We start from the raw sequence: 12,837 nt of genomic DNA on the forward strand, positions 1-12,837 counted from the left end.
TGTGTAGGCATCTCCATCGAGGTTTTAGTACATAAATATTCTATTACAAACAACTATAAAAACAGTCTCTCTTCACTCTCCAGTCTCCAATCAAGAATCTAGCTTTCATGGCAACTCCAGGCCGGCAAAACCTTCCCAACAATCCACCCACAATTTCTTCCATCAAACACTATTATATCCCTCTTCTACTCGTCGCCACCTCTGTTTTCTTCCAGCTCGTCGTCTTGCCTCGCAGTTTTCCCCCATCTCACTACGATGGTACGCCACCACACCCTTTAATTCAGCCCTATCTAAGTTTAATTTTTGTTGGGTTTTTTCCAATTTGCTTTTTTTTGTTTGAATTTTCAGTTTTGGGGATTCCCAAGTATAGCTCCATCGAAGAAGTCACTCGGGCCTACGAGAAGATCACCTCTAGATGGTAAATTTGATAGCATGTTCAAATTTTTCACTTTTATTTGATTTGATTTTTGCTGAATATGGTAAATTTGATTACAAGTTCACATTTTTCACCTTTATTTGATTTGAATTTTCCTGAATATGCATCCCTTAGTGCGGTTGCCTTTCTTGCTGTTGCTTCAGTTGGAAGCAAGTTCAGTTTGTGTGGTTCTTTACAAATGTATCCATAGAAAATTTGCACAATTGACTTGTCTATATGTAGCAAGATATCCCATATAATGAAGTTGAAGAGATTATATTTTTGGCATTGTTGATTATAAGAAGTAATCACGCGTCTTAGGTAAATTGAAGTAATCATGAATGTTGGACATAAAACATGTGAAAGTTTCTCACACTATGTTTTGTTGTAAAATTATGACATCATTGAGTATTGTAGTTGAACTGGCATTGTGTTAAATTATCATCCCCGGCATGATTTGATGATGTAGTTGAACTTACCTTATCATTAATTCAGGAACTCAAGTGTAACAGTTCCTCCGGAAGTCGATCTTATCAAGGTATGCAGCATTAATGTTGCTTTAGTTTATGTCTAATTGACGTATTTTCTTTAGTTCAATTTATGCATTTAATGTGAAGAAGCTTTTGAAACATTGAATTCAGTTGATATTGCTTTGTAATGTGGCTGGTTTTGCAGGTTCAATATGCTTATGAGTTGCTAACAAATCAGTTGTTGAAGAGAGACTATGACATATTTAGCATCGATGAATATATTGTATGGTTTCGTTCTTTATTCTTCATATTATTGGGTTTTCTTTGTTGTGTATTGTTATATCTAAAGACTGTAACTTCCCCTTTCTGTTTAAGCTATTCTTCATATATACTACTACATTATCATATTTTTACAGAATACTCAGTTTGATAAGATGTCATTTTTTGCGATTTGTAGGATGTTGTTGACAAAGTCAAGGAGCATTATTCTGGGAAACATTTATCTGAAATTGACCTTCCACTTATTGAGGCCGCTTCCTTTGGTTAGTTGAAATCTTTTTACTATATGATCTGTTGTCTTGCTTTATCTCACTTTCAAAGTATATATGGTTTTACCTTGCTTTTTATACTATTGCATGTTATATACCAGTAAAAATGCCTTTTTCTTATATTTCTGCTAATCATCTTAGATCCTGTCTATCAAGATCTGGAGGTCGTCAAATCCGAGAACTTCTCGTCCATATTTGAAGATGATAAGCCACTCCTCCTGCAGGTATGACTAGCATATAACGCAAATAGATTTCTCTGAATTTCACAATCTCCAACTCACACATTTTATGGTTAGCTTCCCAGAACAACATTAGAAGTATATTTGTTTATCCTGGCACACAATATCTTGTTATTTTAATTGCACTTTTTCCCTTCTCCAATTTCTATTTTGAAGCTGGATGTTGATGTATTTATTTTTTACTTTATTCTGACTGTGGGTTCCCATATTTGTTTGCGCTTGCATCTAGCACTGGCTCCATTCATCCCTTCATAACTAGTTGAAATTTTAGTATTAAACTATTACTTTTATCTCTATTTGCAGATCTGTGCATGTCTGATATTCTAAAATTTCTACTGAGATTATTTGTGTGCTCTATCATTTGATCTGGTTCAGATAATTTCTACCGGAAGCAAGCGCTCGTTGGAGTTTTCAGCTACTTGGAAGCGAATTGGCAAGTTTCCCTAGTTCTATTCCTCTATTCTATTTTAAGCTGCATGTTTTTTATTTTCCTTTCTCACTCTTTTTTTTGTTTTGTTTGAACAATTTAGTTAGTTTACTGGATGGGGTTGCAAATACCGGAGTGGTTGAACTTAGTGATGTTAAGCTTGCTGCATATCTAGCTGAAAAAAAGTCCAATGGTCAACCTTTCTTTAGAAATGGTAAGACTAGTTGACCACTTTATCACTGTTGTAGGTTTCATTATGTGCACATTTGAGATAGAATTAGGAAGTATCAACTTTTTGGACAGATTCATCGCTTATGCATATCCATAATGACATCATATTTGTATGGCTTTGTATGAAACCTCCAATCGGCATTCGGCATGAAAGAAGCTTAAATCATTATACTTGATTATAAATCTTAGTAATGAGGATAAAAATACTCAATCATGAAAAGTAAAGCTCCCTTCATATTTTGATTTCTTGTCCAACAATGTGCAGGACTTCCTACAATTTTGGGTTTTCCACCCGGGTGTAAAAGTTCCAGCTGTCTTTATAGGTGTTGGTCCTCTTCAAATGATTTTTTTCTGCAAACGTTTGACTCTCTGTTGCCTTAATGAGTATACTTGCTTAGGTATGAGGATGAGCTCTCTGTTGATGCAGTAACAAATTGGTTGGCTACAAGCATCCTAAATTTACCTCGTATTCCTTATCACTCAAAGGAGTCACTGGTAATCCATCATCAGATTTACATGCACCACATTAGTAGTGTAAATTTGAAATCCTTTTTCAATTTGTTTTTCACCCCCATCTGGATTCTCTCTGTTTAGTTATGAAAGTTATTTGATTGGTCATATTGTGGTGCAATACTTTCTACGTTTGCATATCTTTTTTTAGTTATGTGGCATTTCCTTTGTCACTATGTTGTTCAATTGTGTTTTCAAGATTTTGATTTCTGTTTCCACCAACTTTTTTCAAATCTTGGGCAAAACGTCTGCATTGTATTTCAAGCTATCATTACAAGATAATGTCGTTTAGATCCCCCTTCTGATAATCACATTTAATATGAATTTTAATTTTGTCAGGTGCAAAATTTTCTGGTTAAGAGTAAACCTCATCAGGTATTTTCAAGTCACTTATTTTTGGAACATTACATTATTTTATGGACACAGGTTAATTCGCATGAGGGCTTTTTCCATGTAGGTTAAGGTGATTCTCATCTCAAAAACGGGTGAGCGTGCTACTCCATTCATTCGCCAGGCTACCAGAACTTACTCACCATATGCCACCTTCGCCTTTGCTATGTGGAGACAAGAGGAATCCGCTTTCTGGTGGAATATGTATGTATACTGTTTTCTCCTTCTCCTGTGGATATATTTGTAGTTGTTTCATATTTCTCGGCAACAGGTTTGGTGTGGAGTCCGCCCCCACAATAGTATTTGTGAAAGATCCAGGAGTCGAACCTGTGGTGCATGAAGGTATGTTCCAGCTCGTCTTCCATCCTTGTTGAGTTGGACAATTCTGTTCAAATTTAATTTAAAAGATCTATAATTTTCAGGATATGTCAACAGTTCGACGTTTATAGATCTCATGGAGAAAAACAAATATCACGGTACATGTTTCGTTTCTTTAATCGAGATTCTTTCTATAGCAATGTAATCAGTCACAGTAGGCAAGTTTCTGAACCTTGTGTTGCTTGCTTGCAGTACTTCCCCAGTTGAGAAGCCTGACCTCGATGGAGTTAGGTTGCGATGTCAATGGCCATTCACGAGCCGGAAAAGATGCCAAGATATGGTATTGTGCCCTTGTTGCTGGAAGGCCGAGCCCAGAACTCAGTAAAATGCGCCAAGTGAGGATAATTTATAGTAATTGAGTATTTTCTTCCCTTTTCCATCATCGGTAGACTATGGCGTAAAGTGAAGTAACTGACATTTTTGTACAGATCATGCGCAAAGTGCTAGATAAACTTAAGGAAACGAGAGGCACAGTTGATCAAGAACCCGCATCTGCTCCAGCTGCGTCAGCACTTGAACAAAAGCGACTAACATTTGCCTGGCTAGATGGGGAGGCCCAGAACGTGAGCCTCGATCCTTCTCTTTTCACTTTGATCGTTTTGTATTCGGGGATGATTTTGTAGTTTAGTAATTACACGGTAGCGCTTTTTTTTGCATCACATGCTGTAATTTTGAGGAAGGTGATATTTTCTTGCAGAAATATTGTTTCTTCAATCTCCATTCAGAAGATAGCTTTGAGACGTGTGGGCCTAGACGCAGTATGGTGGATGCAGCTCGTTTGTTTATAGTTCGTTACGAGAGGTTCCCTAGGGATGAGAAGCTAGACGCGAAGAAACAGGAGCACGTCTTGCATTCTTGGTATCAGACTGAGTCTGATCCGGTGTCGACACTGGTTGCCAAGTACAATGGCTCAAGCGAAACATCCGAGGTTTGAATCTCTTTCGAAGTCTAAGCTTAATTCACATGATTAGTAAACAATGCCTATGTTACTATCCTCAAATTTACTTGGCCTCAGATCATAAGCTGGATTTCTCGAATAATTTCTGATGGCGACTCCAGAGAGATCCCTCCTTTTGTAAGTTGATTCCTCCCTCACGTGAAAGGATGAGGTCGAATTTGTGTTGCTCAAATGTGCTTGTGTTTCTGCAGAGAACAAAAGCTCCGGACCTTGTTCCCGAGGAGGCCGATCAGAGCTGGGCGCAGAACACCAAAAGGCTCGCCCCTTCAGGAGGCAACATCAAACACTTGGCCAGCAGCTTCAAATCCCGTTTCACTGATCACCTCGGTGATCCAAGGATCGGACCATCTCTGCTTCTGCTAGCTTTGATGTCGTCCGGCTACATTTGGCTGAATAAAAACCGATCAGCTCAAACTCAAACTCAATCCAACAACAGCCAAAGCGAGTCCGATCAAACAAAGGTCGGGTAAGTTCTACCTACAGGCTCTTATTTAGAATTTCGTAGCGTTTAATAAAAGACTAACGCGTACACATAATCTTGTGTTGGCTGCTCGAACTGGTTGCAGGAGGAGGAGATACGAAGGCAGGAAGAGGAGAAACGAAGGCGAATGAGGGGTAAAAGAGGAAGTGTGTCAAACCAGCTTATCCCTCCCTCCATCACTGATTTTGATCCCAAAAATGCAGAGCAAGTGGCGTTCTCTGACTCTGATTCCGAATAGTAGGATTCAAGAATCGCCTTTCATGCATATTTACACAAGAAACGCTCTTCAGGAACACGCTAATTTGCCTCACTTTTTTTGTTTTTCTATTTTCTTGCAACGTTAGATTTTGAGGTGTAGCATAGGTTGATGTTATTTGTCAAATCATTTGAACTATAGAAATGTGTTTTGATCTACTATATTTTGCATGAATCCTTTATTTACAATAATTTTTTATATCAGTATTTCAGCGTTTTGAAATTCTCTACGGTCCATTTGATACATGAAATTAGTACAAATTGATAGTATAAATTAAATTTGAAGAATTTGTGTATACACACATAATACACATTACACATATAATGTGTGTTTGTATATGTACGAGTATTTTGTGTATAGTGTGTGCAATATGTGTAGTGTATGTATTTTGTGTATGCGTGTGTTATGGATATATGCAATGAAGGTATCTAATTATAAGAATTTGGAATTTCAATTTTATACTTTATATATGAAATTCAAATTGTAAAATATTTTTTATTTTAATTCAATTCCTTATCCAAATATTCACTATACCCCAAGAGTGTGTACTCTTTCTTTTTTTAATCTGTTCTATAAGAACATGCATTTTTTTTACTAAACACTGGATTTGAAATTGAAGACTACAATTCTAATTTCACACCTCAAATTCCATGAAATAGTCTCATTTTTTTTCATTTTTGTTCTCTCACTAAAATTAGTAATATTATTATACTAAAAAATGGAAAGTTATTCTCAATTTATTACAACACTCACCTTTTTATCTATTTCTCTTCTATTTTATCTATATTTTTTCTTTTTTCTCTTCTACTTTACCCATCATCTCTTGCTTTTTTTATTTTATTAATTGTGTATTAAAATTCATACGGTCCACCCGATAAGACTATTTTTAATGCACTGATAAAGTATTATTTAATAGGTTAAATTTGAGAATAACACAATTAATTAACATTGCAAATAATCAAATAATTTGATGTCCAAGTACGGTCAAGGGTTTTACCTATGAAGGGGTAAAGTCGTCAAATCAGTCTCGAAAAGGGATACTAAATCCACTACTTGGAGAAGAAATGGATATTTTTCTGCTTCATCTCTCCGCTACTCTAAAATATTCACTTCCGAGGTACGATTCTATGCTTCTCAATTTGCATTTATTGTTGATTTTTTCCCGTTAATACTCGTGATTGCTTAATCCACTGCGCATACTTCTTCTGATTTAGCTCGGCGAAGAAAGATTTTTCTTTCCGTGTGGAATTTATTTTCAGTGGGTGAGATGGCTGGAATTCGTTTGCTGTAGAATTATTTTTGCCTCAATCGAGTTTCATTATGTTTTTATGATGAGGTTTTGGATGGGGGATAAGATGGTTCAGTATTCCTGTTTTAATTTATTTTTTTTTCGTTTGGGGATTCTATGTATTCAGATGCTGACATTCAGTGTTTTAGTTCATTAGCTGCATGATCTCTTATATTATATGAGATTGGATTAGTACTCGATGAATTGATGAAGTCTGCATATGAAATAATGAGAGAAAATTGTCAATTATGCTATCCTTCAATCAAAAGGGGTGTGGATTTGGTGTATCCTTAGTTTAATCTGTCGTATTTTTTTGGGCCTCTTGTCGTGCCTTGTATGCATGTGTGCAGTGATGGGGAAGGATTCCAAGTCAGCAGGTAAAGGCAAGGCAAAAGCAGCCGGGGGCAGTGACGATGCTGGATCAAAGGGCAAAGCAAAAGGAGGGAAATCGGATGGTTTAGGAACTTGCACATATGTTAAAGGTTCCTCCTTACCCCAACTATAACTTTAGTAGTGTAGTTTGTTAGATTTATTGTGTGTTAATGATTATTTCTTGGCATCTGTTGTTACCTTTTATTAGCTAGACATGTCTTGTGTGAGAAGCAAGGAAAGATCAATGAAGCCTATAAGAAGCTACAGGATGGCTGGCTCAGTAACGGAGACAAAGTTCCACCCGCTGAGTTTGCTAAGGTATTGATTTCTGATGTTATGTCTTGTTTTCAATGGTTAGGAACAGTTGCATGATTGTAAACTTTCATTTGCAAGTGTCTTAGGAGCAAGATATGCTTTTTGTTGATAATCAAGCATTAAACTTTAGACTTTGAATCTTGATTGGTTTCTTCTTATCTTTAGAAAGAACTGAAATACTAAATCGATGAGGTGATTTGTTAGCATGAGAGACTGAGGCGAAGCTCACATTTACAACCTTGTTTCTTTATCTCTCTTCTTCAGATAGCTGCAGAATATTCGGAATGCCCATCGGGGAAGAAAGGTGGGGATCTAGGATGGTTCCCACGTGGTAAGATGGCTGGTCCGTTTCAGGAGGTGGCGTTTAACACACCTGTAGGGGTGACCAGTGCGCCATTTAAATCAACGTGGGTTTTCCTTCATAGCATATTTCGTTATACTGAAATCCCCCCGATCTCTACTCTATAATCGTTAATTGCACGTACTAATTCGTTTCAATTTTCGCAAATTCAGCCATGGCTACCACATTATCTTGGCTGAAGGGAGGAAAAACTGAGATGCAGCTGAATCATATGCTGATCATTAAACTATAGCTTTTAGGCAGAAACTAGTGAACTGCAGTTATTTCTGCCAAGTACAATTTGTTCACTTTATGGAAAACTGTGGATCATTATATAAACGCTCTTTTGGTTTTTGAGTTTTGCCTTTTTTGGGCAAAAACATTTACCATGATTAAATAAATTGTCTTTTTGGTTTGTGTGCAAGATCAAGTCAAGCAGTTTACAAAAGTGTCTAGTTTCTCAAGAATGAAAGAAATAATTTTATTTACTGTGATTTTGAAATAGCTTCAAACCCCAGCTCCTATCTTCACAATGCCTAACATGAGGCACAACAGCGCCTGGATCGATTCCTCTCTTCGTTTTGCAGTTGAAGAATGCGGGAGAATGGAAGCATGGCTCCATCGACATGACTCGTCTACATGGTGGATCTGGTGCTGTTTGGTTCTCAGTCTCAGACAGTATCCACGGCCTTACCCCTCGAAGCCCTTGAGCTACATAACCAAATGTCGACGAAGAACTCGTCACCAGTTTGTCGGTTAGGCTCAGCAGGTAAATCTCTGTCCATGCCTTCCGGTTGTGGTTCTGCTTCTCCGACTGCTGATACCTTTCATTACTCGGTTGGAACACTGCAACCACCTCCCCAGTCGTGGTTGGATTCTCCCAGTACAGGTCTCTTATTTGTTCGAAGTAGCCAGAGCTCAGAGATGTGATCAGCACGGATACCTTCTTCTTCTGCTTAATGGATGAGTTGGCGCCTCCTTCCTGCTGGCTCATCTCCAGGAGTACGTTCTCCCTCGTTGTGCAAGACAGAATCTGATCCACTATGACTGGATCAGGTGTAGCATCAAATGACCTTATTTGGATTCCTACTGTAACATCCGCCTTCGACAGATAAGCTTCATAGTATCGGCTTATAAGCCCCCAAACTGCATTAGTCGGGTGGAAGAGATAACGCCCTAAAAAGTGGAACACAGTCTCCTTTTCTGGGAAGAGACTGTGGAGCTCCTGCCGAAACGAGGGCATCAGGAAAAGGAATGGAACAAAGTAGTTATCCGACTCTGGGAAGACCTTTCGTCAAATCCGGTTGGGAGAAGGTCGCCGAGCAGCTTATCCTTAGGCACCTCAATAGGCTGAGCATGACTGCTTTCCTCTAGTATGGCTGCCAAAAAAGAGCAACTAAAAGTTACAACAGCAATATACCTCAACTCTTGCAAAACAGAGCAAATTTCAATGCAATAGTTGGTCAAATCCACCAAGTTCACCATTACTTTCTCAACATCAACATTTTCACTATCTCAAAGTAGTGTCACACCATAACCAAAACAAGAACAGTATACACTGAAAGATGATACAGGATTCCACAACAAAGATACAACTTTATTGAGGGGTAAGATTTATATCAACACGTTAGTGCTTGTGTTGTGCGTGCTTAAAAATTTGAAAATATCCAGCACTGAGTCCAACTGTTATGGGGAAAAAAATTCGAATCAACAGCAAAGAGGTGAGAGATTTCAGCAACTTGCTAGCATTTTTCATTCATACCTTTATTATTAATAACACATTGTTTCCAAGTCTCTTTTATCTTCTACACACGCAGCCATGCATACGTTACATCTTGTAGTTTGTAATTCATAATTCGTTCATATAATAATTTCTCTTATAACATCTTGCTTTCTCTAGTTTCTTTTATGTCTCTATTTCTATATTTTTTTTGTTTCTACAACATGCACCATATACTAAGGTCAGAAATCGAGGAAACTCATTTTCGGATCTTGCATCCCAAACCCGACGGGCTGGCCTAGCGAGTTTGTCCCTGTGTGCAACTATATATATATATACATTAGTTTTATTAATATAAATTAATTGAAAAATTCATACTACTATTTACTATAAGAAATATTGTGAATTTTAAAATTACGTTGTGACAAATGACACCATACAATAAATAGAGAGAGTATATTTAAGAAACATAAGTGTCCAAGACTAGTCCTTGCAATATTGAAATAACCTATAACTAAAATCAACAAGAAATAAAACAATTTAAAGGATTACAATGAAGAACTTAACACTAAGCAAACACATGAGCTAGTAAAGCATACTTTAACGTTAATCTTAGCCCGGCAAAAGATTGAATGAAACTACAAGTGGATTTTTTATAATTCTTCAAGAAATGAAGAAAGAACCCTCAAAATGAGAAAAATATGTTCCACTACGATGTTCAAAATCTCAAAAGGAGGAACCTTAGCCGGATATTTATACAACAAGGAAGTAAAACACAACGAATGTGAGAAGGCTCAAAATCTCGTCAAGATTAGCCAGCGAGTCGCTGAGAACATTCTCCCCTCAAATTGAACCCGATGAGTCGTTGGTTTGCCACTGCTCTACGCAGTCTTCATAAAACTGTCTTAACGTTATACCGGGCTCCGATTGAGATGTGCAAGATACTCACACAAAGCTCTTTCGAAGATGAAGACAACGGTGGTTTTAAAAGAGCTTTTGGAAATTAATTTTTGCATCCTAACTCCATGCGACCCTCGCCCTCGCCTCGCACCCTTCATTCTTCCTTAGATCCCAATCGGCCCACGACTCTTGACGTTGGCACCATACTTGATGTTGAACACTCATGTTCACATTATTCCCTCATTTTGAAGGATTTTTCCTCAAATCCCGTTCCGACATACGTCGTAGATCGCACGTCGTGTGGTATTTGTTTTTTATTGATACGGTGGAGTAGGCATGCACACAGTTCAAAAGCCGCCGGTTCCGGTTCAAAATTTCATTGAACCTGAACCGGCCCGCCAAGGTTCTAGGCGGTTCCGGTTCCAGTTCAAAAAACCGGCAGTTCAATGTTTTTTTCATTTTAGTCTTTATTTGACCGAGACTACAAGTCACAACTTATAATAGTGAATTGATATGCTAAAGTCCATATTTTTGGCTGTAAAATAAGATATTTTATAGGAAGAAAAGTTAAAAACATAGAAAGTGATAATGTTTAGAATTTTATTAAAATAGGGTATAGTATGGCACGGCACATATCATATACACATAAAATATTATTATTAAATTTGAACCGAATTTTGTGATGTTACATGTTTCCATATTGGGATGTCAGCGCATATGGTGGTATTTAATACTTGTGCCAAATTACAATATGAATCTTTTATTCTTCTATCAGATCTCATAGTCATATACTATATATATATATATATATATATAGAGTAATCCCTCCGTCTGCGAATAGGAGTCTCTTTTTTTCATTTTAGTCTGTTCGTGAATAGGAGTCCCGGTTCACTTTTACCATAAAGCATAATAGGGTCACACCTTCCACTAACCCATTCCACTCACATTTCATTCGGAGGGGATCAGCTGAGACGTTTCTTAAGACATTTGCTGATACACCAATAATAAATTGACATGTATATACTCTTTGAAAAAATGTAAAATAAATTAAATCCTATGTAGCATCTCTTCCTCCTCTCACTCACACACTCTTCTGAATTCAACATTCATTTCATCTTCCCCTACAACTCCCTATGCATCTTCCTCACAAACTATTGCCGGATTGAACTTCATTTTGGCATCTTCCCCACAAATCTCTCTAAAACTCCAGCTGAGCCGGTGGTGCACCAGCGGCCGGGAGGCAAGTTGCAGTCCAAGCATCCAACTTCTCGAGAGCAGACCGAAACTTAAGGGTTATGATAGATCGAGGAGGAAGTCGTCGTTGGTGGCGGCGGCGAGGGCGAGCCTCTCCGAGGACAACAGACGGATGGAGGATTGCACGGGGATTCCCGGTGTGATGAAGGGTGCCGGAAGAAGAATCTGAGCAACCAGTTCAAGCGGCAGTGGAGAGTGCGGCTGCTATTTGGTGGAGATTGAATCGGCGAGACGAATTGTAGGTGATTCGAGAGGTGGTGGTGGGCTGGAGGAGGTTATCGGCGCGGAGAAGTACGGGAAAATGTTAGTTTGGAAGGGGGGTGAGAGAGAGGCTGAGGTGGTGCTTTGGCTTTTTATCGGCGGCAATATGATGTTCTAAAGGTGGAGAGTTGTGGGGAAGATGAAATGAATGTTGAATTCAGCAGAGTGTGTGAGTGAGAAGAGAAAGAGATGCCACATAGGATTTAATTTATTGTTTATTTTTTCAAAGAGTATACACATGTCAATTTATTATTGGTGTAGCAGCAAATCTCTTAAGAAATGCTTTAGCTGATCCCCTCAGTCATTTCATTTAAAACTAGAGTATATATGAGTGAGACCCCTATTCCACTAACTTTTTTCCACCCACTTTTCTTAACATTTCCTAAAACTCGCGTCTTCCATAAATGAGACTCCTAATGGTGGACGGAGGAGGGAGTAACTGTTAACTACATAGACTAGTGTATAGTGTACAAGAAATAGGAGTAAACAATTCGACATTTTGCTTGAGTGCAGGTTCAAACAATTAAATTTATAATTGGGTCTTCTATAAAAAAGACTCCAGTTTATAGCTTGTCGTTTAAATTTGTAGGTTGTTTTTATCTAACACTTTCATTGTTACCCTATTCTAAAATATATACAACATCAGATTTATTTTGACGATGTATGAGAGTACTCAATCCTTTCCTATTATACAATGTAACATCCCTTTTTAGCCTTTTTTACTGCTAAAATATATACAACATTGTTAGAATTGATTACAACACTTTCATTGTTACCCTATTCTAAAAGGAAAGGAAACGAGAGGAAAGGGATTAATAATAGTAATAAAATCACATTGATTACAACATTGTTGCTGTGATTATAAGCTACAGAAATTGATGTGATTTATTGGAAAACTACGTCGTTTAATTCCACAGCATTTGGTGCTGTGTTTTTCCCACAGCAGGGGATCCTCCCCCCTCTGTGAACACTATCTCAATTGTTTTCTTCACAGTTTGGGCATTCATATTCACTGTAAGAAATGTTATTTTTAGGTGGACCTAAGTGGTTACTAAATTGATTGTACGTGAGTAATAAGTTGGAA

The 12,837-nt window shown here is 37.7% G+C and overlaps 3 protein-coding genes across 5 annotated transcripts; 2 read left to right on the forward strand and 1 right to left on the reverse strand.

Annotated features, from left to right (window-relative positions):
• LOC121748328 lies at window positions 1-5,525 on the forward strand. 2 transcript variants are annotated; one of them, XM_042142617.1, is made up of 20 exons: window positions 1-258; window positions 349-418; window positions 911-953; window positions 1,091-1,168; window positions 1,343-1,427; window positions 1,575-1,657; window positions 2,048-2,105; window positions 2,203-2,313; window positions 2,596-2,653; window positions 2,729-2,825; window positions 3,180-3,215; window positions 3,298-3,434; window positions 3,502-3,572; window positions 3,653-3,706; window positions 3,801-3,943; window positions 4,037-4,171; window positions 4,306-4,536; window positions 4,624-4,683; window positions 4,758-5,032; window positions 5,133-5,525. In XM_042142617.1, the coding sequence occupies exons 1-20, from the start codon at window positions 108-110 to the stop codon at window positions 5,176-5,178; spliced, it is 2,022 nt and encodes a 673-aa protein (XP_041998551.1). In that variant the 5' UTR covers window positions 1-107; the 3' UTR covers window positions 5,179-5,525. The 2 variants fall into 2 exon arrangements, with proteins under 2 accessions (XP_041998551.1, XP_041998549.1); XM_042142615.1 differs by having other exon boundaries at window positions 4,758-5,027.
• An 818-nt stretch (window positions 5,526-6,343) lies between these two features.
• LOC121747024 (peptidyl-prolyl cis-trans isomerase NIMA-interacting 4-like) lies at window positions 6,344-8,042 on the forward strand. Of its 2 annotated transcripts, none has more exons than XM_042141005.1 (5): window positions 6,344-6,420; window positions 6,942-7,073; window positions 7,172-7,281; window positions 7,543-7,685; window positions 7,792-8,042. In XM_042141005.1, the coding sequence occupies exons 2-5, from the start codon at window positions 6,944-6,946 to the stop codon at window positions 7,832-7,834; spliced, it is 426 nt and encodes a 141-aa protein (XP_041996939.1). In that variant the 5' UTR covers window positions 6,344-6,420; window positions 6,942-6,943; the 3' UTR covers window positions 7,835-8,042. The 2 variants fall into 2 exon arrangements, with proteins under 2 accessions (XP_041996939.1, XP_041996938.1); XM_042141004.1 differs by lacking the exon at window positions 6,344-6,420 and adding an exon at window positions 6,439-6,565.
• A 57-nt stretch (window positions 8,043-8,099) lies between these two features.
• On the reverse strand, window positions 8,100-9,497 carry LOC121747023 (galactoside 2-alpha-L-fucosyltransferase-like). The gene has a single exon (XM_042141003.1). The coding sequence runs from the start codon at window positions 8,859-8,861 to the stop codon at window positions 8,100-8,102; it is 762 nt and encodes a 253-aa protein (XP_041996937.1). The 5' UTR covers window positions 8,862-9,497.
• Window positions 9,498-12,837: the final 3,340 nt, after the last annotated feature.

The sequence above is a fragment of the Salvia splendens genome, chromosome 9 (genome assembly GCF_004379255.2).
Source record: "Salvia splendens isolate huo1 chromosome 9, SspV2, whole genome shotgun sequence".
In the NCBI taxonomy this organism is placed as follows: Eukaryota; Viridiplantae; Streptophyta; class Magnoliopsida; order Lamiales; family Lamiaceae; genus Salvia; species Salvia splendens.